The following is a 27,436-nucleotide window of genomic DNA, read 5'->3' on the forward strand; positions in this document are numbered from 1 at the left end:
TTTACATGTTTCTATTAGCGGTAAAATTTTGTCATTCTATCTATTTTTTGTTGGTTTGTTTTTATAATAATTGTTATTAATGTCAACATTTTGAGGTCATAGACCTTAATGCAAAACCACCCTAACGATATCTTACATTTGTTTACCAATTACTGTTATCACAACAAAGGACAAAAAAAATATCCACTATTAATAGTGAATGAAATATGGTTTGTTTATAAACAAACCTGTTGCGAAATGTCAATATTTCACGCATGCCAATAGGTTTTCTGTCAAGGAACTTAGTTTTTTTTCTTCTTTAACTGTCATAGCTGTCACTTTATAAGGATACACAATTTTCATTCGACTGCAAAAATTTTTTCATTTTATTACAGTAAAGTTATTCAATAAAAATGATTTTAAATAAATTTTAATTCACAATTGTAAGTATATGTAAAATCTGATATTTTTTATAAAATAAATTGCTAATTTTTATTTAAAACTGTTTTCAAAATACTGCATTTTAAATGAATTAAAATATTTTATATCGATTTTTATATAAAGAAAAATCGATATAAATTAAAAATGATTAATTAAAATTAAAACCTTGGGTTTTTCTTTAAATTAATTTTAAAAGTTTTTATTAGTATCCTTTGAATAAATTACAAGTATAAATAGTTTCAAAAAAATGCTATACAATGTAATTGAAAAATTTTTCTATTAAAAGTCTTCGTTATATAAAAATCGATTTTGTTTAAAAATTAATAAGATTTTATTAAATCTAATTTCTTTTTTAACGACTATAACTATTTTCCATTTCTAGTTGACACTTTATTAAGATAAGTAATGTAAATTTATTTTTTTCTTTTGGTACGGTTAATATTGGAAATGTAATGATCAGAGCAAAAATTTCTATACATTTGCATAGAAATTCTGTTTGTAGTCAGTAACTCAAAATAACTTTTAACTAGTTTTCATTTCGAATCAAAGAATTTGCTACAAAATGGCATCGATTGTTGCATATTTCCAACATAGTTTTATTTCATTTTTAAAACCGCAATTGTGCGGAAGGTATTTTCGGTTTGTGCTGATAATTGTAACGTCTATTGAATATTGGTCCTTAAAGTATCGGTACAGTATCAATTTCAGTCTATCTGCACAAAGTATACAGAGGTGTAACTTTTGGCATTTGAAAAAGTCTAAAATCAGCTTTTGTTTGATTTTGAAATTGTTTCATGAGAAGAGGTATATAAAATACAGTTAAAACAGGTAAGAAAGTATAGTCGAGCATGGCCCTACACCATGAGTATATTTTTAAAATTTTTATTTTTCATAAAGATTCTTGGTAAATTTGGGAAAAGGATATATTTTAAAATAACAGTTAGTTTTGTTGAGTTTCGTTGCGATACAAATGGTTACAAGTCAATTTTAGACGTTTAAGACATTTTTGAAGGGTGGTTTGTATGGGGGCTAGGGTCAAATAAGGGCCGGCCATTACGAAAATCTGCAATGTCATTTATATTTATATTAAACTTATTTGTGTCAATTTTTAGAGAGATAATAGAATATTTGACGTAATTATGGCATAAAAAGTCCAATAGCCCCCAACGGTTGTATGGGGGCTTGATGAAATAATAGACCGATTTCAACCATTTTCATTTCCACAGGCTTCGTCCCTGTGCCAAAAAACACGCTTGCTTCAAATTTCATCAAATTATCTTGAAAATTGCAGCCTGTACCTTGCGTACAAGGTTTACATGGACAGCCAGCCAGCCGGACTCAAAAAATGATTCTGAATCGATCGGTGCACATTTTTTAAATTTTTAGTGCATATTCTCCCATTTTGCAGTGCATAGTGAAATGTAAAAAACTAAATTTTTTACAATTTAATTTTGCTCTATTTTAGATGTTATTTTAAATCTAAAATATTCGAAACTGAATTTCAAAATTTATAAAAACAAATCAGGACGTATTTATTTCTAATATTTCTAATTAAATATTCAATTTTAATAAAATATCGAATATTTCTTAATAATGTAAATAAAGCATTCTTAGACCTTCTATAACAACATAATTTGTTTCTCGTTATTCCACGTATACGGAAAGTTTTTTGGTCAAAACTTCCAATTTTTGCAGTTTTTAACACAAAACACTTACATATACATTTTTTGATTATTTTCAAATTTAATATGATTTTCTTCTATAATTACAGATAAACAAAAATAACCATTATGCGTAACATAACAATGATATTTTGTATACTGTTGTTGGCATTTGTAAATGACACATATGCCAGAACGGCCAAACGTTCCGATGTCTATATAGCTGGATTTTTTCCCTATGGCGATGGTGTTGAAAATTCAGATACCGGACGTGGTGTTATGCCAAGTGTAAAATTAGCATTGTCACATGTCAATGAACATCCCAGAATATTGACAAACTACAGATTGCACATGTGGTGGAATGACACGGAAGTAAGTGAATATTATTAATTCTTAAATTTTTAATAATATTAAATATTTAAATTTTGTGTTCAAGTGTAATGCAGCAGTTGGCGTTAAATCCTTTTTCGATATGATGCATTCTGGCCCAAATAAGCTGATGTTATTTGGTGCTGCATGCACACATGTCACCGATCCAATAGCCAAGGCCAGTAAGCATTGGCATTTGACACAGTTATCGTATGCCGATACCCATCCCATGTTTACTAAAGATGCTTTTCCCAATTTCTTTCGTGTGGTACCGTCAGAAAATGCATTCAATGCTCCACGCTTAGCTTTGCTAAAAGAATTCAACTGGACTCGTGTTGGAACTTTATATCAAAATGAACCACGTTATTCATTGCCTCATAATCACATGGTAGCCGATTTAGATGCAATGGAATTGGATGTGGTCGAAACACAAAGTTTTGTAAATGATGTGAGTGAATCACTAAAGAAGTTAAGGGAAAAGGATGTTCGTATCATATTGGGTAATTTTAATGAGCACTTTGCACGTAAAGTCTTTTGCGATGCCTATAAGTAAGTAGATTTTTGTTATTCACCAAAAGTTTTCTTAAGATATTATTTCAATTAAATTGTGAATCTTTAGCTCTAGTACATTGAAAAAAATCTATGCTTAATATATACGAAAAATATCGTACATTGTACGAATCGTTCGTTTTTTCGCACCACGAAATTCTTTCGTAATATATACGAAATTGTACGAAATATTTTAGTATAATGCAAAATATTCTTGAAAAAATTAATTTACATAAATTGAAAAAAAGGGAATTTTAGTTCAAAATTATTCTTCACACGAATTTTCAATTTTTTTTTATGAAAATATATCGAGAATAATATTATACTTTTTCTTAAATTTTATAAAAATGTTGTAGTTTTATTTAATCATAATATAATTAATATTAATATTTTTAATTTTGCTAAAATTTAATAAAAAATATTACGAAAGGTTTTCGTACTTTCGTAAAAATAGAAAAGAGTTTTATTAAATAATATTTCGTATTATACACGAAATTTTTGTAAATATTACGAAAATAGAAGTTACGAAATTTTTTTCGTAAAGTTGAGCATGGATTATTTTCAGTGTAGTATATTCTTTAGAAATTTCATAAGAATCTTAACAATATTTAAAATTAATTTTCATTAGATTGGAAATGTATGGTCGTGCCTATCAGTGGTTAATAATGGCAACATATTCTGGTGAATGGTGGAATGCTACCATAGATACTGAATGTACTGTAGAAGAAATATCTACAGCTTTGGAAGGTACAATCATGGTCGACTTATTGCCCTTATCAACAAGTGGCGATATAACAATTGCGGGAATCGTAAGTTATTCAACTTGAAACTTAATTTAAGTTCAAACTTTAGATGGATCACTTTAAAAATTCTAGACTGCCGATGAGTATTTATCGGAATATGATAGTTTGCGTGGAAATGAATATTCACGTTTTCACGGCTACACATACGATGGCATCTGGGCTGCGGCATTAGCCATTCAATATGTGGCTCAGAAGCGTGAAGATTTTTTAACACATTTCGATTATCGTGTAAAAGAATGGGAAAGTGTTTTTCTCGAAGCTTTAAGAAATACCTCATTTGAAGGAGTTACGGTAATTAATTTAAAATTTTTATATTTCATTACTATATATATATTTTTTTAATTATCTCTAAATTTAAAGGGACCTGTACGTTTTTATAATAACGAACGTAAAGCCAATATATTAATTAGCCAATTTCAATTGGGTTTAGCTGAAAAGATTGGAGAATATCATTCGCAATTAAGTCATTTGGATTTGACTATGGGTAAACCAGTGAGATGGGTAAGTTAAATTTATTTTATGCTGTTCTTTTGTTATAGTTTTTTAATTATATACATATTTTTTTTAAATTTAAGGTTGGTAAAACACCACCCAAAGATCGTACACTAATATACATCGAGCATAGCCAAGTAAATTTAACCATATATATAGTATCGGCTAGTGCCTCTGTAATCGGTGTTATTATAGCCTGTGTATTTTTGGCATTTAATATAAAATATCGCAATCAAAGGTGAGATTTTCTTTTAATTTCATATAATTCTAAATAATGTCTTAATTCTTTTCGTTTACAGATATATTAAAATGTCCAGTCCACATCTGAATAATTTAATAATTGTAGGTTGTATTTTAACCTATTTGAGTGTAATATTCTTGGGACTGGACACAACATTGAGCAGTGTGGCAGCCTTTCCTTATATATGCACAGCCAGAGCATGGATTTTAATGGCTGGTTTTAGTTTGGCATTTGGTGCAATGTTTTCGAAAACATGGCGTGTCCATTCAATCTTTACAGATTTGAAATTAAATAAAAAAGTTATAAAAGATTATCAATTGTTTATGGTGGTTGGAGTATTGTTGGCAATAGATATAGCTATCATTACAACATGGCAGATTGCTGATCCATTTTATCGAGACACCAAACAATTAGAACCCAGAGTAAGAATGCGATTTTGTAAAAAATATAGAAATATAATGTTTGTAATATATATTTTTATTTTTGTTTAATTATTTTTAGTTTCATGAACATATAGATGATGTCTTAGTTATACCAGAAAATGAATATTGTCAATCGGAACATATGACAATATTCGTTAGTATTATTTACGCCTATAAAGGCCTACTTCTGGTAAGGTTTTTCATATTACTTCAGAAGAATAACACAACAACAATTTATGTATGTTATATTTTATTTTCTAGGTATTTGGGGCATTTTTAGCTTGGGAAACTCGTCATGTTTCAATTCCGGCTTTAAATGATTCAAAACATATTGGTTTCTCTGTTTACAATGTATTCATTACATGCATTGCGGGTGCTGCTATTTCTCTTGTTTTATCCGATCGCAAGGACTTGGTTTTTGTCTTACTCTCATTTTTTATAATTTTTTGTACAACAGCAACTTTGTGTTTGGTGTTCGTACCGAAAGTAAGACTGGTAGTAAGGAAGTTTTGTAGTTTTTTTGTATATAACCAACATTTTTCTTTTGGAACGATGGCGTATGCATAACCATAAAAAACATTAAACAAATTGACACAATTAATGAATTTTTAGTAAAACAAACATCATACATAATTACACACCTGCATGAATAGTTAAATCATGAAAAAAAAAACGCATGGAGTAGGAAGCCAAAACGTTAAGTTGTTGAAAGATTTCTATTAATTATACCAAATCCATAACGATATGTTTGTTTTTTTCTTTGTAAAACAGCACCATGTCTCTACACTGAAAATAATCCATGCTCAACTTTACGAAAAAAAATTCGTAACTTCTATTTTCGTAATATTTACAAAAATTTCGTGTATAATACGAAATATTATTTAATAAAACCCTTTTTTATTTTTACGAAAGTACAAAAACCTTTCGTAATATTTTTTTTTTCAATTTTTAGCGAAATTAAACATAATGATATTAATTATATTATGATTAAATAAAACTACAACATTTTAATAAAATTTAAGAAAAAGTATAATATAATTCTCGAATTATTTTCATAAAAAAATTGAAAATTCGTGTGGAGAATAATTTTGAACTAAAATTAGAAAATTTATTTTAAAATGAACAAAAATATTTGAATAAATTAATATTTCGTATAATAGCGAAATTAAACATATTGATATTAATTATATTATGATTAAATAAAACTACAACATTTTTATAAAATTTAATAAAAAGTATAATATAATTCTCGAATTATTTTCATAAAAAAATTGAAAATTCGTGTGGAGAATAATTTTGAACTAAAATTAGAAAATTTATTTAAAAATGAACAAAAATGTTTGAATAATTTAATATTTCGTAAATTTTACCATATTTATTCAAAATTCCCTTTTTTTAAATTTATGTAAATTAATTTTTTCAAGAATATTTTCCATTATACTAAAATATTTCGTACAATTTCGTATATATTACGAAAGAATTTCGTGGTGCGAAAAAACGAACGATTCGTACAATGTACGACATTTTTCGTATATATTAGGCATGGATTTTTTCAGTGTACATTTTTTATGATAAACCCTATTTTTGACTTGAAAAAATATAGAAATATGATATCGGTCGCTTATTTGTATCTTCCTTCCCTCCATGTTATAGTGATTCATTTAACATTAAACTATTTCGTAGAACAAATATGTGTAGAAATAACTCTCAAACGTTCCATGTTACTTCAAAATTTTAAACAAAATTGAATTATTTTCGCTTCATTTGAAGTCAATAAACATCATTTCCACAGAAGGTAAACAAATTCACTTAGTGCTATTTTTGAAGTGGTGATAAATGTTATTATTTTGGAAGTACTTCGTTTTACTTTTGCTGGGATTTTGGCAAATTTACAAACATTTATTTAAAATTTGCATTTAACTACCAATTAATATTAATATAAATTGTTAACTAAAGTTTTCTTAAAAACAGAATACTTTTTAAATATTAAAACAGGACAGGCACAAGTTTGTAACTGATTATTTTAGAAAATAGTTATTCATATAGGGTAGAAGGGGGATCATTCGCCATAGGGGTACATCTGTCAATGCGAATAACTTGAAAACTGAGTAATCGATTTTATCGCATTATCAAATTTTGTTTTCGATTATCATCCCTGAAAATTTGAAACATTAACTTTACACATGATGGGAGGCAGACATGATTAATTGTTTTTCAAAGGGCTGTGAAAATATTTCACTGTGTGAACTTTTTATGCTAACTTTTTGAGATTTTGTGATAGAAAAAATATATTGGTCAGTATTAGAACGTCAATAACAGTGAACAATAAGACATAATAATAATTTCGATAATATAATTTGAAGCCCGAAAAAAATTGAAACTAAACCCCAGAACTGCCCGTGGGGCACATGCGCCAAATATATGTAAGGCTTGTGATGTAGAACAAAATTTGGTTAGAATATTGAAAAAAATCAGTAATATTTTGTTTTAATTTTTTTTGTTAAGTTCTGTGAAATAAACAATAAATATCTGCTTTATTGCACTCTGTTTAATGAATTAAAGTATAAAACAGCAAAATAAGTTTTTATTTTTGTATTTTTTTTTCTTTTATTTTACTAATGACAAATCTGCCCCATCCCCTTGGCGCATTTACCCCATGGATGGGGCGGTATCGCCGTTTTTGGTCAGTGCGGAAAAGTTAAAAAATATGTACATGAGGATGACTTAGGAAAGATTGAAAGGAATAAAACTAAAGCCAACATATCTAAGTATCCGAACCAAGAAAAAAATTATGAATATATATTGTGGTTTTATTTTGTGGCTGCCTCAAAAAAAAAAAAAAAATGTGGCGTATGGTCCCCCATCTACCCTATGTATATGATAACATATACATTTAAGATCTTGTCTAGATATTTAGGATCTTTTTCATAACAATTCATTACAGGTTTATAAGACAATTTTTTAAACAAAATTTGTCAACAAACCTTTGATAAATTATTATGAATAAGGCAGTTATCCTTTACGTTGAATAAGTCTGTCTCCTTAAGATTAATCGGCAATATGTACATCAAATAAATGTCATTACAATTACAAAATTATCTTTTGTAAATATTTTATACTTTAATCATAAAGAAATTTAATAAAAATATTTACCTGATTATATCGTAAATATCGTTTGAGAGGTATTTTTACAAAAAAAAAAAATTATCCCAAAATTATCCTAAAACTCTTTTTTAAACTAATACCAATTAGCTAATATTTTATAAATATAAATTTTAATAACTTAATATATTTATATTTATTTATATATTTATTTTAATTAATAGCTTGTGTAACCATATACTAAAACGTTAATAACTATTAAAATATATACTAAATCGCTTGCCTATTATTTATATTAAACTAGTAAAATAGCTCTAACTATTCATGCAAAAGAAAAATAATAATAAAACACCAATCTTAAAAGCTGTAAATAATTACTAATATATTTTTCATTCTAATCCCAAAAAATAGCTCGTAGAAATGAAACGTAATCCACAAGGCGTGGTCGATAAACGAGTAAGAGCCACACTACGACCAATGTCGAAAAATCGTCGCGATTCTTCGGTTTGTGAATTAGAGCAACGTTTACGTGATGTTAAAAATACAAATTGTCGTTTCCGTAAAGCCTTAATGGAAAAAGAAAACGAGTTACAGGCTCTTATTAAGAAATTAGGACCTGAAGCTAGAAAATGGATAGATGGTGTTACTTGCGGTTCAGGTGGTGGTAGCATTGGAGGTGATACAGAACCAATATTGGGTGGTAGTAATGGTGGTGGCATGAATGATACAACCAGGCTATCAGCACCGCCTGTTCGCAGGGAAATGCCCAGTACTACTGGTAATATACATATGAAGGGTCTGCACAAGATAATTATAATACGACAACATGATATTTTTTTAATAAATTGTCACATTATTGATGTCTTGTGCCTATACACATATTTTTTAAATTTGTATGTAAATATTTAATTGTTTTAAAAATTTAACAGAAATAACTGAACTAACATCGGTAGATAGTGTTACGTCTACACACGTTGAAATGGATAATACAGTGATATCAGTACAATCGACTTCAGTTGCCCCATCATTGCCACCGTAAGTAATAATTCTGACAAAGAAAAATGTTAATACAAAATATTTGAATATATTTTCACTAATTTAACAGAACAGAAATGTTTAAAAATGTGCTATAGAAATAAATACATATACATACACCGAAAATAATCAATGCTCAACTTTACGAAAAAAAATTTCATAACTTCTATTTTCGTAATATTTACAAAAATATTATTTAATAAAACCCTTTTCTATTTTTACGAAAGTACGAAAAACTTTCGTAATATTTTTTTTCTTAAATTTTAGCGAAATTAAACATAATGATATTCATTATATTATGATTAAATAAAACTACAACATTTTTATAAATTTTAGGAAAAAGTATAATATTATTCTTGAATTATTTTCATGAAAAAAATTGAAAATTCGTGTGGAGAATAATTTTGAATGTTTGAACAAATTAATATTTTGTAAATTTTACCATATTTATTCAAAATTCCCTTTTTTCAATTTATGTAAATAAATTTTTTCAATAATATTTTGCATTATACTGAAATATTTCGTATATATTACGATAGAATTTCGTGGTGCAAAACAACGAAAGATTCGTACAATGTACGACATTTTTCGTATATATTAGGCATGGATTTTTTTCAGTGTATGTATATAAATTCGCTATTCCAAAAACTAAGCACTGAACTTTTTTTTTTAGTAAAAAGAATGTTAAACGCCAAGAAAGTATTGCCGTGCAATCAACTGCAATAAAACCCCAACAAGTTATGCAACAACCTATACAACAACAATTACAACAGCAACTACAGCAGCAAGCACAATTTCAACAGCAGCAACAACAAGCAAAAATCTGTAACGATACCAGGCGTCACGTTGATAAACGTAATTCGGTCTCTGCTCAAACTGATGTCAGTATTGGTTCAATGTCTAGCTTAAAAAGGCAAGAGTGCAATAATATTCATCGTGATGAATCAAATCTAAGAGAGCGAAGACAATCGACTACATCTTCAAGGGTAAATTTTATAAATGTCCTTAAATAGGATAAACATGTTTTGTTTAACTTTAAAGCTACGTTCACATTGATAGAGTACTCCATCAAATTGTATTTCTATTTCTTTTTGTCAATAATATTTTAAATTTGACTATCTAGTTTTTAATTCACTCCAGTGTGGCGTACTGTACCACTGTGAAGGTATCTTAAAACATAATTGTCCAATTCACAATCGGTGTTGTACGGTTGTATAGTAGTATGTCGTAATTTTCTTATAACTGATTTGTTTTTGTTTCATAAAAATTTATTTGAAAAATTGTTTATGACTTACAACACTACAACGATACGACATCGATTGTGAATTGAACAAATAAGTTCATTTAAAAACTAAAACTTATTAAACCACATCTTCAAAGTGAAATTTTGTTAAAGTTTTTTATATTTCTTTGTAATTACTTACAACCCAAAAACTTTTTATTATACTTTTTTATCATATATACTAAAAGTTTGCCTCAAAAGTATTATCCTTAATAACTTTATATTTTATATCCTTTTTTATAAAAAAATTTTTTAGCACTATGAAAATGGCACTCAAACTCCGACAACAAGAACAAAATATGCGAATAATAATCACAGGAATTCATCGACTAATATATCAACGTCACAGAGTGAACTGAATAATGTTTGTCCACATGGAGGACACGGTAAAAACAATAATGTTGTCAAAAGTAAGTATAAAAGCGACAATTTAACTTTTTTCAAAATTTAGTTTTGATAAATATGTTTCTTTTATTAATATTATCAAACCCCAGCTCCAGTAGCATCCGACAACCGTCGCGTTAGTATGGGTTCAGCATTAAAATCAAATTTTGTTGTATCCCAAAGTGATCTCTGGGATACGCATACTCTGTCGCATGCCAAACAACATTCACGTCAGTCACCACGCAACTATGCTAGTCCTCAACGGTGTTCTGAACACAGTCATATTATACCATCAACATATGATCAAATGACCTCACCCATACAACGTTCCGTATCGGAAAAGAATCGCAATAAACATCGACATAAACCACAAAAGGGTACAGTGTGTCAGAGTGAAACGGATAGTGAACGTGAGCGAGAACCAACACCGCCAAGTACACAATGTATACAACAACGTAAAGTAAATCGCACAAATATCCAACATGCAGCCCATCATCATTCGTCACCAAATGTGGCACCTGACAAGCAACGTACTAGTAAACATCGTGGTTTGAAAACCGATTCATCGTCCATGTATGGTGCAAGTTCTGAGACGGAATTACTAGATGGCGAAACGGCTATATTACCTATTTTCCGTAAATTATTAACCGAAAAGAGTCCAAATTATCGCGGTCGCAATGTTGTCGGACAGAGTTGTCCAAATATATCAATTAAATGCGATATAGTTGAATATTTGTAATTATTTTATAAGCAATTTTAATAGAATTTAATTCAAGCTTGAAATTAAAAACTAAATTTAAATTTTAACAAAATGCATGCAATTTCCTACAAAACATAAAATAATTTAATATAAAACATAGAGTTAAATTGATGTTTTAAAAACTAAGAATTATAAAAAAACAAACGGAAATACGAATAAAATTATGACAAATAGAAGAAATATAGTTTATCATTTATTTTTTAAAAGTGTTATTTACTTTCGTCTTTGCCGATGTTTTCAGGGGGAGATTTTTAGAAAAACATTCCTGGATATGTAAATAAATTGATGAGTAATATAATTTATAAATAAATAGTTTGTTATATTTGTTTATTTTTTTGTTTGCATTTATTGTAAACGAAATACGTACGCAATATATATATTTTTTATTTATCAACACAATTATATTTTTTTATTTCTTTTAATTATACATATTTTGAAAACACTTTTTATATATATATTATTTAAGTACATTTTATTATTATACGGTTTTAATTTTCTTTAGTTTTTGTATCTTTTATTATTTATTTATTAAATTATTATAATATACCAATGTATAAAGTGTTATACTCATATAATGTATAACAAATAATTGCCACATATATAATTTTCTAATACAACTTTATCACAGATTTTATTAGATTTACGTTTATTATATTCTGAATATTTTTCTATTCATTTAAACTAACAATTATTATTATTTTTTTCAATTTACAGCAATCTATTACATTTAAAAGTAAAAAAAAATTAAATTCAATCAAAATGGAAATAATGAAATGCATTAAAAAATTGAAATGAAAAACAATTGAGAAATTATAGGCCGGCAAGACCGACCATAGAATACCCTACACCTGTTGCAAAGGGTAAAATGTGATTAGGTTTTCATAATAAAACATTTAAGTTGAATCATACCTTGCCTCAGATATACTTAAGCCATTCATTTGTTGAATAAAACTGTGGACATTTAAGTCAAATTTTAAAGGGGGCTTTTTGTAGGGGGCTGAGGCCCTTAAATTATAGAGTTCATGAGGGTTGTTGTTGTTGTAACAGCTAAAACTATACAATAATCTAATTGGGGGTTCTACATCAATGTCCAGGCCTACAAATTGGGCAGAGTGAAGTAGGTTTGGTTGAGCAGTTGAATATGTGGTAGTTATCATGAGGGCCCTGACCACATGCATGACATTCATTGGGGACGGCACGGTCTATACGTGACCAGTAGGCATTGGGCCTGTTGATACATCCCATTCTTAGTTATGCCAGATTTACTCTTGTTTTCCGCGGCAGGTTTTCTTCCGTGTCTGCTATGCGCGGTGGGCCACCTCCACTTACGACATGCATGCGGTATCCTGCGACCGCGAAATCTATTGTGTCTTTATGAATGTCGTTCAAAGCTGCCAAATACGAGGATTGATCCAGTGGATCCTGCACATATCTGCATATGTTTTTCTCGTATATACGAAGATCCTTCCTGACATGCCTGGTATACAACTGTGTGATGTTACAATTGGGATAACTCCTCCGATAACATCCCAGGAGGAATTGTTTGGTTAATATGACATTATGTTAATTGACTGGGAAGATCTTCGTTTCCTCGTGCAGTTGATGTTCGGAGGTAATATGTAGACAGCCCGTTACAGTCCTTAGGGCGGCATTTTGGCAGCTTTGAATGTTTCTCCACTGGGCGAAGGTGACCACACTCGAGCAGCATAATTAGCCACTGACCGACCAATCGTTTTATATGTAGAAAACAAGGTTTCTTTTTCCATACAACAAGTGCTGCCGGCTAGCGCTTGTTAGAACTTGGTTTTTTGTCGACATACGAATATATTCGGCGGGTCCAGTTGTATGGGGGTTAGGTGAAATAATGCATATGTTAACCATAGGCTTCGTCTATGGTGCCACTTAAGATCGTGGGTCAAATTTAATTAAATTATCTTTAAAATTGAGACCTGTACTTTACATGGACGGACATAGCTAAAACTCGGAAAATGATTCTGAGCCGATTGGTATACTTTAAGGTGGGTGTAGCCCCATATATTATTATGCGTTACAAACATCAGCAGTGGTGTAGGTTATAATGCATATATTTAAGGAGTTTGGACGCTTTGAACATTTAATTTGTGAAACTAAGAAAAATTTCAAAGCATAAGGTTATGAAACTGGATTTAGGTGTTTCAACTTGACTGCAGTTTATAATGATCTAATCGAAAATTTTTAGGTATTGAAGAAAAGCGGTCTCAAAACATTGATAGAGTTGAACTTGTCCCTGCTGCAAAAGCTCCAATTAGAATTTTTTTTGGATGTGTGACGATGTCGAATAGGGAGACATTTGAGTTAATACTTTAAAATACGGAGATTCTGATATAAATAACTATAAAATTTCCTTATGGTCAAAATTTGGAATTTTTAGAATATTTTTAAGAGAAAAATTGTCTCTACTCCTTCGTCGAACACATTTTCGCCCAATGTGACAAGAACACACTAGACTCTTGTAGAATTTGTAAGGATCTCGTAGAAATATTGACAATTCAGCAACTATATTAAAACATTAAGGTCTCAAACTAAAAAGGCTTAAACATTTTGTTATGGTCAGCCAAGTTTTAAAAGATTTTTTAGCACAAAAATTCTCTCGACTCATTATACACTTTTATCGTAGAAATAGTGAAACATGAAATTTTAAAAAAATATTTTGGTATGATCAGTCAATGGGACATATAAATAATTATCTATATGGCTTTATTCGATAATATCGAATCGATATACATCGGATTTTTTTTGGAAAGTAAATAAATTAAATTTATTAAAAATAGATTTATAAAAATAGCTAATAAAATAGGAGAATCATAACGCAATTAAATTATATGTATATAACTTTTTAAATTTCATTTTTATATATTCTTTTTTGTACTATTCTACTATATAATATTCTATACACATTATATTATTAAGTACTTAACACTAAATTTTACAAAACTATAATCAATAAAAAGAGATTCTTACCTTAGTTTTTGTTTTCTGTTTTTGTTTTCTGTAAGAAAGGAACATAATGTCTGGAATAGCACTAACCATAAGCTGAAGAAGTTAATACAAATGGATTACTTTAAATTTGATTTTCCGTTAGTTTATGATTTGAAATATTATCCGTTTCTGTGGCAGCTGTGGTGGTCGTAGTAATATTATTTATTGTTAGACTTTGTTGGGTGGAATTTTCCTTTATAAATGCTGGACATTTATGATGATGATTGATAATCGGTGATGTTATGCTCGACAACGGTTTACATTTTGAATTAAATAAATTCTCATAATCCATTGGAAAGTTTTGCGCTGAACATTCCGCACCAGAAATTGTTTTAATCATTGAATTTGATGTCAAAGATTCCAATTCATGTGACTCGGAATTAATAAGTTCTCCAACAGCTGAACTGGATGGTGTTAGTAATTGTTCTCGAGTTACATGATTTTGTTTACGTTCATAGAATTTTATGCCGTTAGTGTTAGAACGTTTCTTTACGCGTGGATATTGAAATTGCATAAAACCATATTGGGGTCCAAACAATTTCAGCAGACTCATTAGGAAAAACGTGGCATAAGTCCAACTAACCGTCATAACAACTAATAGAAATATACCGATTTGCAGATATGGCAAAACATTGGAAAACAACATAAGAGCTCCAGCAATACCCGTTGTTATGGCGGCCATTGCAGTGGGGCCGATTATGCGTGACAAAGAGAATTGTGTGGCCGCTAGTCTTTCACAAGACGGCGACAAGCGATAATGAATACCATAATGTAAACTAAAATCCACAGCTAAACCAATTGCTGTACTAACAGTGACACTCTCCAATATATTTAGTTTCCAACCCAGCACTATTAATATGGCCACAGTTACGAAAATTGTTAGTAGAACCGTTATGACTGCATAAAATGATATTAGTATATTCAAGGTAACCAACAGCAGCACCACTAGCGATGCGGTCATAGCTACAGTTATAGCCACCAAGGTTCCCGATGGAAGAGTATCTTGAACATCATAAAATTTCAATTCACTGATAAACCAGCCGCCTTGCATTTCAGGTGGTGCAGTTTTCAATTCATTTTGAAACCATTCCTCTACAGTTTTAATAAATTCTTTTACAGTATCATATACAGTGGAGTAGGAAACATTCGATTCAAATTCAATTACTAATGCTTTGACTATAGGCGGTGCTGCCGTTGAATTCGTCGTACTATCCAATGTATTATTAACAAAGTCTTCACTTAGAGTGTTATTAACATTTAGATCTAATTTTGTAGAAGCCATAAAGCGTGGTCCAGCAACTCCAGGCGAAAAGAAATCTCTGGGTGTGGCATATAGTGAAGAAATTATTTGAGGTAAACATAAATCGAAAACATCCGGTTCATAGGGAAACTTTGAAATATCACAGCAGGGTGTGCGATCGGAGTAATCCATTTCATTGACACACCTAAAAAACAACAACAACGTTACTTACTAACCAATTAAATAAAGCGATAGAGAGAATGACAATCTTACATTCTTTGCATTAGCGTTATAAAATTTTCTATAAAACAATTTGGTAAAAGCATACCAAAGGTTAATTGATAAAATGGTTGCTGTCTAATATTTTGGCAAAACGATAGAAGCCAAATTTGAGCTGCTTTTGTTGATACATTAAAATTATTGTCATAATGTAAGTTTCCATAGGCATAAGGATTGGCATAGTCGCCATCATCAATAGGTTGTATTCCCCAAACAAAACGTAAAGAGAATTTATAGTTTTCAAAATTCTAAAAGTAAAAGATATATTTTAAATTTAAACTCTAAGCAGTATATTTGATTTTAACATCATACCATCATTGATTTTTCAAACCAAAATTCATTTTTCAACTTTGAATTGTAAATTTCGAAAGGATGTTTGGAAACAAATAGTTGAAAATGTGAATTTTCTGGTAATTGCAAACCTGGTTTATATAACACCACAATAGCACTACAAATACCAAGTATGCCTAAAAGTAGAAAAAAAAGATAATATTAAAAACACGATTTTATATATGTTTTTGTGATTTTTGAATTACCAAATATTGAAAACCATAGAGGTGCATAACATAAAATCGCTGTTGTTATAAAAGATTCTAATTTAGTGCAAAAACTATTAATTGACTTGTTGATCATGATTAAAATTTTTTGAATTTGTAGTTTACTGCATGTTGTACACGAAGATAAACGCTCCATAATCGATATAGAAGCTGGTAACCATGTGATCATTAAAATGTAGTTTGTTATAACAGCCGTGCCGGCAAAAACTCTAAAAGAAAATTTTGCAAAGAGTTTAAAATCCTGATTATTAAACAAATAATGTTAGCAGTGAAATATTTCTTTCTTTAATGACAATATAATTATACCCTTCACTTTCGTGAGAAGGGTATATATAAGTTTGTCATTCTGTTATATATATTCTGGATCCTTATAGATAACGGAGTCGATTTAGCCATGTCCGTCTGTCTGTCTGTCTGTGTGTATGTTGAAATCAGTTTTCAGAAGACCCCAGATATCTGCGAGATCCGAATTTTCAATAATTTTATTGGAAATACGATCGAATAGAACGCTATTTAAAATCAGTCCAATCGGTCCATAAATAATGAAGATATGAGTAAAAATCCGAGACCATCTCTGAAAATTTCATGAAAAATTTACATTTTTCGTGCATGCTTGTACAAAACAATAATAAACAAACAAAAACAAAACACATTATCAAACGGTAAATTTTTTGTTATTGTGGTTTCTTGTTTATAAACACAAATCAAAGAATTAATATGACGTTACGTTACGTTGTTTGTGGCTAGAAACATGAAATTAAGTACGTAGAGCCCGGATTAGATGAGAACACATTAAAGGGAACTTTTTGGTACTTTTTCATTCTACATAAGGTACTTTTTTAATTTTGCTATAGTATTGAACCTAGAAACATGAAATTTAGAATGTAGGACCTTGACTAGGTAAACACAAATCAATGAATGAATATGACGCTACGTTACGTTATTATTGGCTAGAAACATGAAATTAAGTACGTAGAGCCCGGATTAGATGAGAACACATTAAAGGGGACTTTTTGGTACTTTTTCGTTCTGCAAAAGGTACTTTTTGATTTTTCTATAATATTGAACATAGAAACATGAAATTAAGTATGTAAAGCCCGGAATAGTCCAGAACACATAAAAGGGGACTTTTTGGTACTTTTTCGTTCTACAAAAGGTACTTTTTGAATTTTCTATAATATTGAACCTAGAAACATGAAATTTAGCATGTAGAGCCTTGACTAGGTAAGAACCTACAAAAAGGGACTTTTTGGATTAATTTAGATCGTATAAAATGGGCTACAATTGGTATTTTTGATTTTTTGTAATAATATTCGTAATGACTGTTTTTTTAACACATCATGGTGAAGGGTATATAAGATTCGGCACAGCCGAATATAGAACTCTTACTCGTTTTTGCTTAAAAATGTTGTGAAATAAAGAAAATATTTTTATTTACCCAAAACATTTTATAGCTGTTATATAACTTGTATAGGAGGCGTAGAAAGCTCCCGCTGTTGTTACCGATGTCACAAACATTGATATTGATGCATGTTTTAAAGTTAAAGCCATTAAATTTTGCAAAGTCTCTGTTTGTTCGGTATCGGTAGCGGTGTTCGTTAAGGACTTTGTGGTAACAGTTGACATTTTTGAAAATCTTTCCATTAAAACACATTGCCAAATTTTCACAAAAATAAAAGCATCATCAGCACCAATACCTTGCATAAGAAAATACATAAAAAATTTATAAAATTGGAAACACAAAAAAAGGTATCGAAAATAATCTATAAATCGAAAACTTAAGATAAAAATAGACATTTTCATTTTATAAATTGGGAATTGAAAAAAAATCTTTAAATTATATTTTCTTCCTTACATCAAAGATATTTTTTATATTCATTATTTTAACACACTTACCAATAATAACTACCACAGCTAGCAGGTTCATATATGGGAAAAATGTCATTTCGAAAACTAGTGTATAAATAAAATAAGCTAAACCTAATGAGAATATCACAGCTATACATGTCATTAAAGTTACAAATACTGAAGTGGTATACAACCACATACAGGTCATAACAAAAATTCCGCCCAATGCCACCAGCCATGCATCGGTTAAAAGTAATTCGTTAAACAATTCATTCTCCAAACCCAAATCCATGGCTGCAACGCGTACTATTTCATTGCTTAAATCTCTGAAAATAAAAAATATGTTTTTAAATATTATGAATTGTTATTATTTATAATAACCTAACGATCAACTGGGAAATTATAACTTTACAAGCCACTTAAAATATTTTTAAAAATTTTTAATTACTTAATAAACACCATTTCAAAACAGCGAACATAAATTTTTCAAATTAGTAAAAAGTATAATCATTAGTAAATGCCCCCATACGGTTGTATGGGGGCTAGTTGAAATAATGGACCGATTTTAACCATTTTCAGTAGTCTTCGTCCTTGGGCCAAAAGAAGCGTGTGTGCCAAATTTCATCCAATTATCTTAAAAATTGCGGCCTGTACCTTGCGCACAAGGTTTACATGGACAGCCAGCCAGACGGACGGACATAGCTTAATCGACTCAGAAAATGATTCTAAGCCGATTGGTATATATTAAGGTGGGTATAGGACGAATATTTTTGTATGTTACAAACATCAGCACAAACCCAATATACCCTCCCCACAAAAGTGGTGTAAGGTATAAATAATTAATGTCATACTTTACAAATCTTAATCTCTTCTAAAAATGCGAGTTAAAGTAAGAAAAGAGATGTAGAAAAGTCATTACAAATAATATATTTGAAGTACATCAAGTTTTGGTAAAAAAAAACAGTTAAATTTTCATGAGACAATGTGATTTTTGACATCCAAATATCGGATTTTTACTGCTTCTAAACCTAAGATTAGATGTAGTTCAGAGTTGTAAACAACAACCCTCCAATGACACGTTAATGTAAAATTCATAGGTTTTTCACCCGAATTTGAAGCACCCGTCAAACTGTATTACCACCCTCAAACAAATATGAGCTGTATTACCAACATATTACTGCTTTATCTCCTTGTTCTTGTTAAACCATACAAAAAAATATACATCTGAATAAAACCAAATACATACACACGCACATGTACATCTTTATCCAATTCACTGTGTTGTTGTTGCTTTTTTAACAAAGCATGAAAAAAAATGTGGCTTTTTTGATGAAATTTTCAGAGGTTGTCTCGTTTTGCTCATATATCCGTTATTTATAGACCGATTTTGCTGATTTTAAATAGCGATCTTCTCGAAAGCATGTCTAACTGAATTATTGAAGATTCGGATCTCGCCGATATCTGGGGACCTCTAAAAACTGATTTCAACAAACACACAGACAGACGGACAGACAGACGGACATAACTTAATCGACTCCGCTATCTATAAGGATCAAGAATATATATACTTTATAGGGTCGGAAAATTATATTATAGAAATTACAAACGGAATGACAAACTTATATATACCCTTCTTACGAAGGTGAAGGGTATAAAAATCATAAAATGTAATCTAGCTGTGAAATTAAAAAAAAAACATATTTGTTTTTATTAATTAACATACAAATATCTTTCAAATACCCACAATTTATTTCCTACAATGAAAAATTCTAATAAAACTGAGAAAATATGCTCGTGTCCCGTTGAAACCACAACAACACATCGTGAACATTTTTTGCCCTATGGGAAAATTACAATGCCTATAAGAGCCAAATTGCAGAAACCTTGCGATATAGAATTAATAAGCGGTCACATTGCTAATAATTTACAATGGAATAATCAACAAATTAAAAGTAAAATATGGCCAGAGATGCAATTGAACGCTGAAAATTATGAAGATTTTTTAAAACGTTTTAAATATTGCAAAAAAGATTTATTTAAACTTTATATCGAATCACCAAAAACAGACAAGAAAATAATTGATGAAATCTTTAAAAATATCAACAAGACATCGTATCAACTTGTATTCTCACCTGAAGTATTTACTCCATCGACTGAAAAGAGACGTTTTGCAAAATTAGAGAAACAACCAGTTCGTATGAAGTATGAGGAGACAACATATCGTACATATTTTGAACGTATTAAAGAATTGGAAAATTTTAAAGAAATATGGCAGGGAGTGGCATTAAAGGAAAATAAACTTGAATTAAAAAATGATTTAAAAAAAATTCTTCATTGTGGTCGTACTACATATCACGATGAAATATCATTATTGGGTAAACTCTACACAAAGCCAACAATGCCGGGTCCAATTGATCGTTATACATTGAGAAAAATCTAAATAGAATTGGTAATAAAATACTTACACTTTTTCCCATTCATGAAATAATGGCAAAATTTTTGTTGAATGGGGAACTGGTACAAAAATCATTGAGTATTTGAGAAAAATATTAGTGTCCTGAAAATTAATTACAATAATGTATTATCATTAGACGTTAATATTAAAATAAACATTGTATTGAATTCAACTAAACACATATTTAAAATTTGGTTATTTATCAGAAATACTTACATTAATTTTTATAAAATTATAGTCAGTTAAATAGTGAAGAATATTAAATACTATATTATTACGCGTACAATCCAGTGGTGCATAACATTTGTTAATTTCACTACAATCATTGCTTAACTTTAAATCGTGAAAGTATTCAAAACAGGATGACAAAAGATTGTTTAGTAATAAGACATCGTCATGCTGAAAATAAAATATATATGTAGATAAATGTAATCATTATTCCTTATAAGATAAAAAAAATAAAAAACAACAATTGCATATTATTATTACTAAAAAAGTAATTACTTACTGTTAGATCAAAGCAAGAACTTTTGTTAGCTAATAAAGCAGCATAATTAGACAAAGACCAGGGGCGACAACAATTATTACTTATTAATTCTCGCTGACAATATTCTCCGTAATCTTGTACTCTAGTAATTTGATCTTGTAGTTGACACATGGCTAACAGGCCATTGAGATCAAATAAAGAGTCCGTCGAATTTGGACCTATACGCTCAACAACAAAATGAGCGTATTCTTTTGCAGGTGAATCACAAAAATAACCTTCTATTGGGAAACGAACTTTTTCACTTATATTTCCATTAATCAATATACTCCATGTACTCTTCTTAGCATGTATACGATCACGTTGATCATCCTCATCGACAAATGTCATATTACGTCCGTAAGCAATTTCATGATCGCCCATGGCAATTGAAGCCGGTGATGATACTAATGTATCATTTGTTATTTCATAATCTTTAAATATTCCACTATCTCCATGCCAAACAGTGGACAAAGATTGTGTTGAGTTTTTTTCTCCATCGTTAGGATCTTTTTTTGATGTTTTACCTTTTAAACGCTCCTTGAATGTTATTAATTTTTTGGTTAATTCAGCATTAGATTTTTTCTTTAGATTTTCTTTTCTCTGTTTGTGTCTATTTTTCGGTCTACGATTTTTACGTTTTTTATTTTTTCTTGTTATCGTTGGATAACCATTAATATCAAATTCACTTCGTTCCGTATTATGGGCTCTATTCATAAGCGTTAGATCATTTGGATCCGCTACTAATAAATTTGAAGGACCAGTTTCTTGTAATAAATTATGCCAAGCAATTAAACGTTTACCGATTTCAGTACCACGAGTTTCGAAACCCTGTAAGTAAAGATTTTAAATTGGCTTATCAAACGTCAAATATATTTCACGCTGCTAATATAGTATTATAATTAGGGCCTATAATTAAAAATATGACCTTCAAGACAATTTCTGAAGGATGCCCTATCATTTTTTTTTTGGTTTTAATTAGTATGGCGGTGCATTAAGCACTCATATTGCCAGGATATCACACGTTTGTCCAGAGAAAACCCCCACCAAACGACCTATACCTTCATATAGGAAGTTGGAGCATCCGGACTTAATTTTATCAAAAGTATTAATGGTCTACACCAGAAAAAAGTTTCGGAGTTTTAATAGTCTCCACCAGGTTATATCGTGAGTATTTTATGGTCTCCACCAGTTAAAAACATAACCTCACTTTGAGGTAAAACTAAAGCACTCGTTTAATGAAGACAACGTATAACTTAGAACAGTTATACGAAGTAGTGCATTAAATTAGTGCGGGGTGAGGAGTAATTCTGTAGAAAGCCCAGCAACAAGCACAAGCCTGACCGTCCTTAAGAAATAAAAGCGATGACGCGAGAGTTGTTCCCCAACACAGACCTGTCATTATCAAAATAGGTAGACTTATAAAAAAGTGTTGCCGATATTTGTCGATATACTGGGTCATATTCGGGTAATATGTTCGTATGGGTGCCAGGCGAAATAATGTAACGAGTTAAACCATTTTCAAAAAGCTTCGTCATTTGGTCAACAAATTCGACGTGAATCGTGCGCAAAAGTATTACATAGACACTCAGATGGTCAAACAGACGAACAAACACAGCCAAATAGACTTAGAAAGTTAGCCGATTCCTTTTAAGTCAGGTGTAGGGCAAATATTTTTGGCTGTTAAGAACATCAGTAAAAACGCATAATACCCTCCCCACTATATTGGTGTAGGGTATAACAAGTTAGAATGCTGTGCCGAATTTTATATACCCTTTACCATTGACTTTAAATTCAGAATTTTTCGTAATATTTTCGCATTTCGTTTATAAATTGTTTCCCGTCACCCAGCAGTTCGACGGGACAGTCCCGAACTGACCACTTAACCTACCACTTGTGTTGGCCCCTAGCCACCTGACTACCCAGGTGACCGACCATTTTAACATGGGCTTGTCCTACGACGAAGTCAATCGTCACTCTACACCCTACACAGAGCTAGTAAAGAGACGATTGTCTCCGCTCTCGCTTACAAAGGGGACACTAAAGTGACGACTGTCTTCATTCTCGATTACAAAGAGTTTATTTCTGACGAAAGATATTAATGGAACTAAAATTTAAAAATTTCAAGTGTCTACTCTCCAGAATACTATGGGACAATAATGTGAATATTGACCCAAAAGTTATAAATTTGAGTCAACCAGATGGTGGCATATTAGAAGAAAGTAATAATCATTTCTCCAAAAGATGGGTAAAATAACTACTTTCGGAAGTACAACAAAAAAACAACTTTTAAGAGTATAATCTCAAGATTACTTAAGGACAGTAAAGAGACGACTGTCTCCGCTCCCGCTTACAAAGGGGACACTAAAGTGACGACTGTCTTCATTCTCGATTACAAAGGGTACATTCGTGACGATTGACCCAAAACATACGAATTACGATCATCCAGGTGGGTAACTATTAGTGGAAATTACTGTCTTACTGTGCCCAGCAGTTGGACTCTTTGTCCAACTGCTGGGCACTGTGACAAAAAATACATTCAAAACAATCACAAATACTAAACGCTATTGTTGTTGTTTCCAGTGGGTTACTGTTTAAACATAACAATTATAACAATAATATAACAATTGTTATAAACAAGCAAAAACATTGTACATATTGTGAAAATTTCAAACAGAATGACAAACTTATTCCTACATACAGACATAGAATGTATGTATATATGTACTCTTCTCATGGTATAACAATAACTAGCTTTATTCCATATTACTTAATATGACTTACCAATGTTGGATCTGTAAAATCTGGTAAATTATTTGTAGTTAAGGATACAATAATACAAGCTATACATAGAACGGCAATAAAAACAACCATTAGATATGGCCGACGAACTAAAACATTATAATACCACTGCATTTTTTTACTTCTTATAAAACTTTTACATTTAATATCAAAAAGTCCTTTATATTTTAACAACTTCTTGTTTCATTTTTTATTATTTTTATTTCCTCTGTACATCATATTGTTGAATAAATTCCTTATGATTATAGGGAACTGCTTTTTTGGACAAGGGTACTCATTTGGTGTCTCAGTGTTTTTAATATTTCTATTCCTTTTTGTTTCTCCTTTTAATTTTTGTTTTTTTCTCTATTGAATTTTTTACGCAAATAGTTTGCACTTTTTTTAAATTGTTGCTTGCGTATATTTACATTTTAATTCATTATATTAATAAAACGTAATATTAGTTGCATTAAATTTCAAGTGACTTGATTAATTCACATTAAGTTAAATATAATTAAATCCCAAAATTTAAACAAGTAAAAAAACTTCCTATTTTTATTGCTGAAAATTTTCTTTCTTCCTTTTCGTATGTGTTCATTGCATACTTAACAAGGTTCCAGAATTTGAGAGCAAACGCAAGATTGTCAAATGTTTATATAGTGTTTGACAACCATACGTTTCAAGACTGTATACAAGTATATGTAAAAAAAATGTAAACAATGAACAGCTGAGCTAATAAAATTATCTTTTATTTAGAAATCTCTGTGTATTTTAAGTGGGATTTATGAATTGACTGTAAAATAATCAAAGAATATTTTTTTGTCAAAAAAAAGTCGAAGTGGAGTTTGTTGTCTCAACAAAGATGATGGATTTTGTAAAAAAATCGAAGAATCGATTTTTCAAATAAAGGTCGCTAGAGCTAAAAACTTATATAAATTTCTGTTACAAATATGAACCTTAATTTACATAAACGTTTTGAGATTTTTCTATCGCTTAACCAAGGTCTGGCAACTCTTAATAGGCAAAAAGCGGCTATCAGCCGTCTTCTAAAAAAACTGTTTTGCAACAACTTTTTTTTGGAAACCAGTACATTATTTTGATTTTCCAATTTAAATTGAATTAAATATCTTGCAAAATGTTGAGACAGTTAAAATTTATACTACAACGTTATCCACATCGAATGGCAGCGATGACAGTGCCAAGTGGAACGCAACAAATAGTTGAACGAACTAATTGGAAAACCTACTGTACGGATAACAAAAAATCTTCCAAATTGAATGAAGAAACTCGTGAAGCGAATGATGATAAAAATGAACAACAACAACAAACGAAAAGAACACCTCCAAGAACATTTGTTCCAGCAGTTAGAAATCCATTTGCATCAGCTTCAGAGAAAACGAAAGATGTTTATTTAAGCATGGTCAGTATATTCACCGAACGTGATGTACATCGACGCAATCATGTCGAATTCATATACGCCGCTATGAAACATATGTCCGAATTTGGCGTAGAACACGATTTGGAAGTATACAAGGCCTTGATTAATGTCATGCCCAAAGGAAAAATGATACCGAAAAATTTGTTCCAAGCTGAATTCCAGCATTATCCCAAACAACAGCAGTGCATAATAGACTTACTCGAACAGATGGAAGATTTGGGTGTTATGCCCGATTATGAAATGGAAGCCATGTTATTAAATATTTTCGGTCGTCAAGGCCATCCGTTGCGCAAGTACTGGCGCATGATGTATTGGATGCCAAAATTTAAGAATGCCTCACCATGGCCTCTTCCCAATCCAGTCCCAGATGACACCCTGACAATTGCCAAATTGGCCGTGGAACGTATGTGTACTGTGGATAGTCGTTCACAGATTTCTGTATACGATACGAAAGATGTTAAAGATGCTTTAGATCAAACGTGGATTGTCAGTGGTATGAGTTGTGATCAAGCTCAACTCTTAAAAGATCATCCCCGCAATAAGGCTTTATATATAGAGGGTCCGTTCTTAATTTGGCTAAGAAATCGATCTATACATTATTTTACCTTACGAGCCGATCCCGATATGGAGTTTTTGAAAAGTCTAAACAACCAGGAAGTAGATGAAGATGGTTAGTAATGTATTGTCAACTGTTGTAGGTTATGTTGTACTTGAAATATTATCCTTTAGATTGCAATGTGGTTCTTCCATTAAAACCATATTTATTAAATACTGTTGAAATATTTTAACGACTCAAATTCTGTAGTTTGGTTCGTAATTGATCGAATCTTTCATAGAAATTGTTATACAATACGTACAAATGGGTTTAGTATCACTTTTTATTTTTTTAATTTCATTTCAGATGTTACACGTCTAAATGTACCATTGTTTGGAAGACCAACCACCAAAAAACAATATCAAGTTGGCAAAGTTCGTTCAGTACATCAACAAGATGATGGCACAATTTTTGCCATATGTGCAACTGGAACATCAACCAAAGATTCCCTTCTATCCTGGGTACGTTTATTAGAAGTTAACGGCAATCCATCTTTAGGTGAAATACCCATACTATTTCGTTTTCATTCGAAAGTTGGAGAAAAAGCCATACAAATTGAAGGCCAAACGGAGGGAATCAATGTACCGAGTAAAGATAACAACACAACTGAGGACTTAACGAGATAGCAAACTGTTTTAAAGCGTTAAATGTTAATAGAAAAACACTGTTAAAAATTAAATATTTTAATAGTTAAATACTATTATGAAATTTTGTTTATTTTTTTAATGTTTTATTTAAATTATAATTAATTTATTTTTATTCTTTTTTTGAACACAAAAAATTAAAGAGAGCATTGTGTAAATATATGGGATAAAATTCAAATATTGTAGAGTCATATACGTAAATGTAATTCTATCCTTTTATATGCATACAATTAATTATTGTTAAATATTAATTTTGATAACAAAAAAGAATATGCTTTTAGGAGAAATACTTATTTCATTTAAGTACATTTTTTATTTCATTAATAGAAAACGATGACAAATTAAATTATTATTTTGAATATATGTTTGGATTCTATTTTGAACTAAAATTTCTCAAACGAAACAAAAAATTCATTTAAAATACATGCTAGGCTAGTCTCTTACAATGAAAGAATGATATGATGATAAACATAAAATATATACATATATGTTATTATGTATTTAAATAAAAAATATTCTATTCAATTTAATTCTTATA

At 30.2% G+C, this 27,436-nt stretch overlaps 4 protein-coding genes across 5 annotated transcripts in view; 3 read left to right on the forward strand and 1 right to left on the reverse strand.

The window, feature by feature from the left end:
• The window catches only part of LOC111690523 (protein dispatched), a 28,028-nt gene extending 3,202 nt beyond the window's left edge, over positions 1-24,826 (reverse strand). Inside the window, exons 1-10 of the mRNA XM_023453023.2 lie at positions 24,225-24,826; positions 21,426-22,271; positions 21,134-21,316; positions 20,928-21,019; positions 18,511-18,788; positions 18,053-18,311; positions 16,594-16,823; positions 16,370-16,524; positions 16,052-16,305; positions 14,521-15,983 (exon numbers count right to left, since the gene is read on the reverse strand). Of these exons, the coding sequence (XP_023308791.2) occupies positions 14,621-15,983; positions 16,052-16,305; positions 16,370-16,524; positions 16,594-16,823; positions 18,053-18,311; positions 18,511-18,788; positions 20,928-21,019; positions 21,134-21,316; positions 21,426-22,271; positions 24,225-24,356 (3,792 nt within the window). The 5' untranslated portion in view covers positions 24,357-24,826 and the 3' untranslated portion in view covers positions 14,521-14,620. The remainder of the gene's footprint in view (positions 1-14,520; positions 15,984-16,051; positions 16,306-16,369; positions 16,525-16,593; positions 16,824-18,052; positions 18,312-18,510; positions 18,789-20,927; positions 21,020-21,133; positions 21,317-21,425; positions 22,272-24,224) is intronic.
• Positions 311-11,900, forward strand: LOC111690503 (gamma-aminobutyric acid type B receptor subunit 2). 2 transcript variants are annotated; one of them, XM_046949296.1, is made up of 15 exons: positions 311-422; positions 2,192-2,453; positions 2,518-2,999; positions 3,628-3,808; positions 3,875-4,093; positions 4,163-4,303; positions 4,378-4,532; positions 4,594-4,957; positions 5,037-5,147; positions 5,219-5,455; positions 8,471-8,837; positions 8,989-9,094; positions 9,768-10,080; positions 10,633-10,786; positions 10,871-11,900. In XM_046949296.1, the coding sequence occupies exons 2-15, from the start codon at positions 2,211-2,213 to the stop codon at positions 11,497-11,499; spliced, it is 3,702 nt and encodes a 1,233-aa protein (XP_046805252.1). In that variant the 5' UTR covers positions 311-422; positions 2,192-2,210; the 3' UTR covers positions 11,500-11,900. The 2 variants fall into 2 exon arrangements, with proteins under 2 accessions (XP_046805252.1, XP_023308768.2); XM_023453000.2 differs by having other exon boundaries at positions 5,219-5,443; positions 10,871-11,898.
• LOC124419512 lies at positions 20,190-21,093 on the forward strand. Its single transcript, XM_046949301.1, has one exon. The coding sequence runs from the start codon at positions 20,222-20,224 to the stop codon at positions 20,900-20,902; it is 681 nt and encodes a 226-aa protein (XP_046805257.1). The 5' UTR covers positions 20,190-20,221; the 3' UTR covers positions 20,903-21,093.
• Positions 24,827-25,184: 358 nt separating the features above from the next.
• Positions 25,185-27,428, forward strand: LOC111690550 (evolutionarily conserved signaling intermediate in Toll pathway, mitochondrial). Its single transcript, XM_023453058.2, has 2 exons — positions 25,185-26,329; positions 26,561-27,428. Exons 1-2 carry the CDS (start codon positions 25,357-25,359, stop codon positions 26,878-26,880), a joined length of 1,293 nt encoding a protein of 430 aa, XP_023308826.2. The 5' UTR covers positions 25,185-25,356; the 3' UTR covers positions 26,881-27,428.
• Positions 27,429-27,436: the final 8 nt, after the last annotated feature.

This window comes from Lucilia cuprina, chromosome 4 (genome assembly GCF_022045245.1).
Source record: "Lucilia cuprina isolate Lc7/37 chromosome 4, ASM2204524v1, whole genome shotgun sequence".
NCBI lineage: Eukaryota > Metazoa > Arthropoda > Insecta > Diptera > Calliphoridae > Lucilia > Lucilia cuprina.

Coding starts and splice junctions, on each gene's coding strand:
- LOC111690503 (XM_046949296.1), top strand. CDS start 2,211: ATGCGTAACATAACAATGATATTTTGTATACTGTTGTTGGCATTTGTA. Junction 4,533..4,593: donor ATAAAATATCGCAATCAAAG/GTGAGATTTTCT, acceptor TTTCGTTTACAG/ATATATTAAAATGTCCAGTC. Junction 10,787..10,870: donor AAACAATAATGTTGTCAAAA/GTAAGTATAAAA, acceptor ATCAAACCCCAG/CTCCAGTAGCATCCGACAAC.
- LOC111690550 (XM_023453058.2), top strand. CDS start 25,357: ATGTTGAGACAGTTAAAATTTATACTACAACGTTATCCACATCGAATG. Junction 26,330..26,560: donor CCAGGAAGTAGATGAAGATG/GTTAGTAATGTA, acceptor ATTTCATTTCAG/ATGTTACACGTCTAAATGTA.
- LOC124419512 (XM_046949301.1), top strand. CDS start 20,222: ATGAAAAATTCTAATAAAACTGAGAAAATATGCTCGTGTCCCGTTGAA.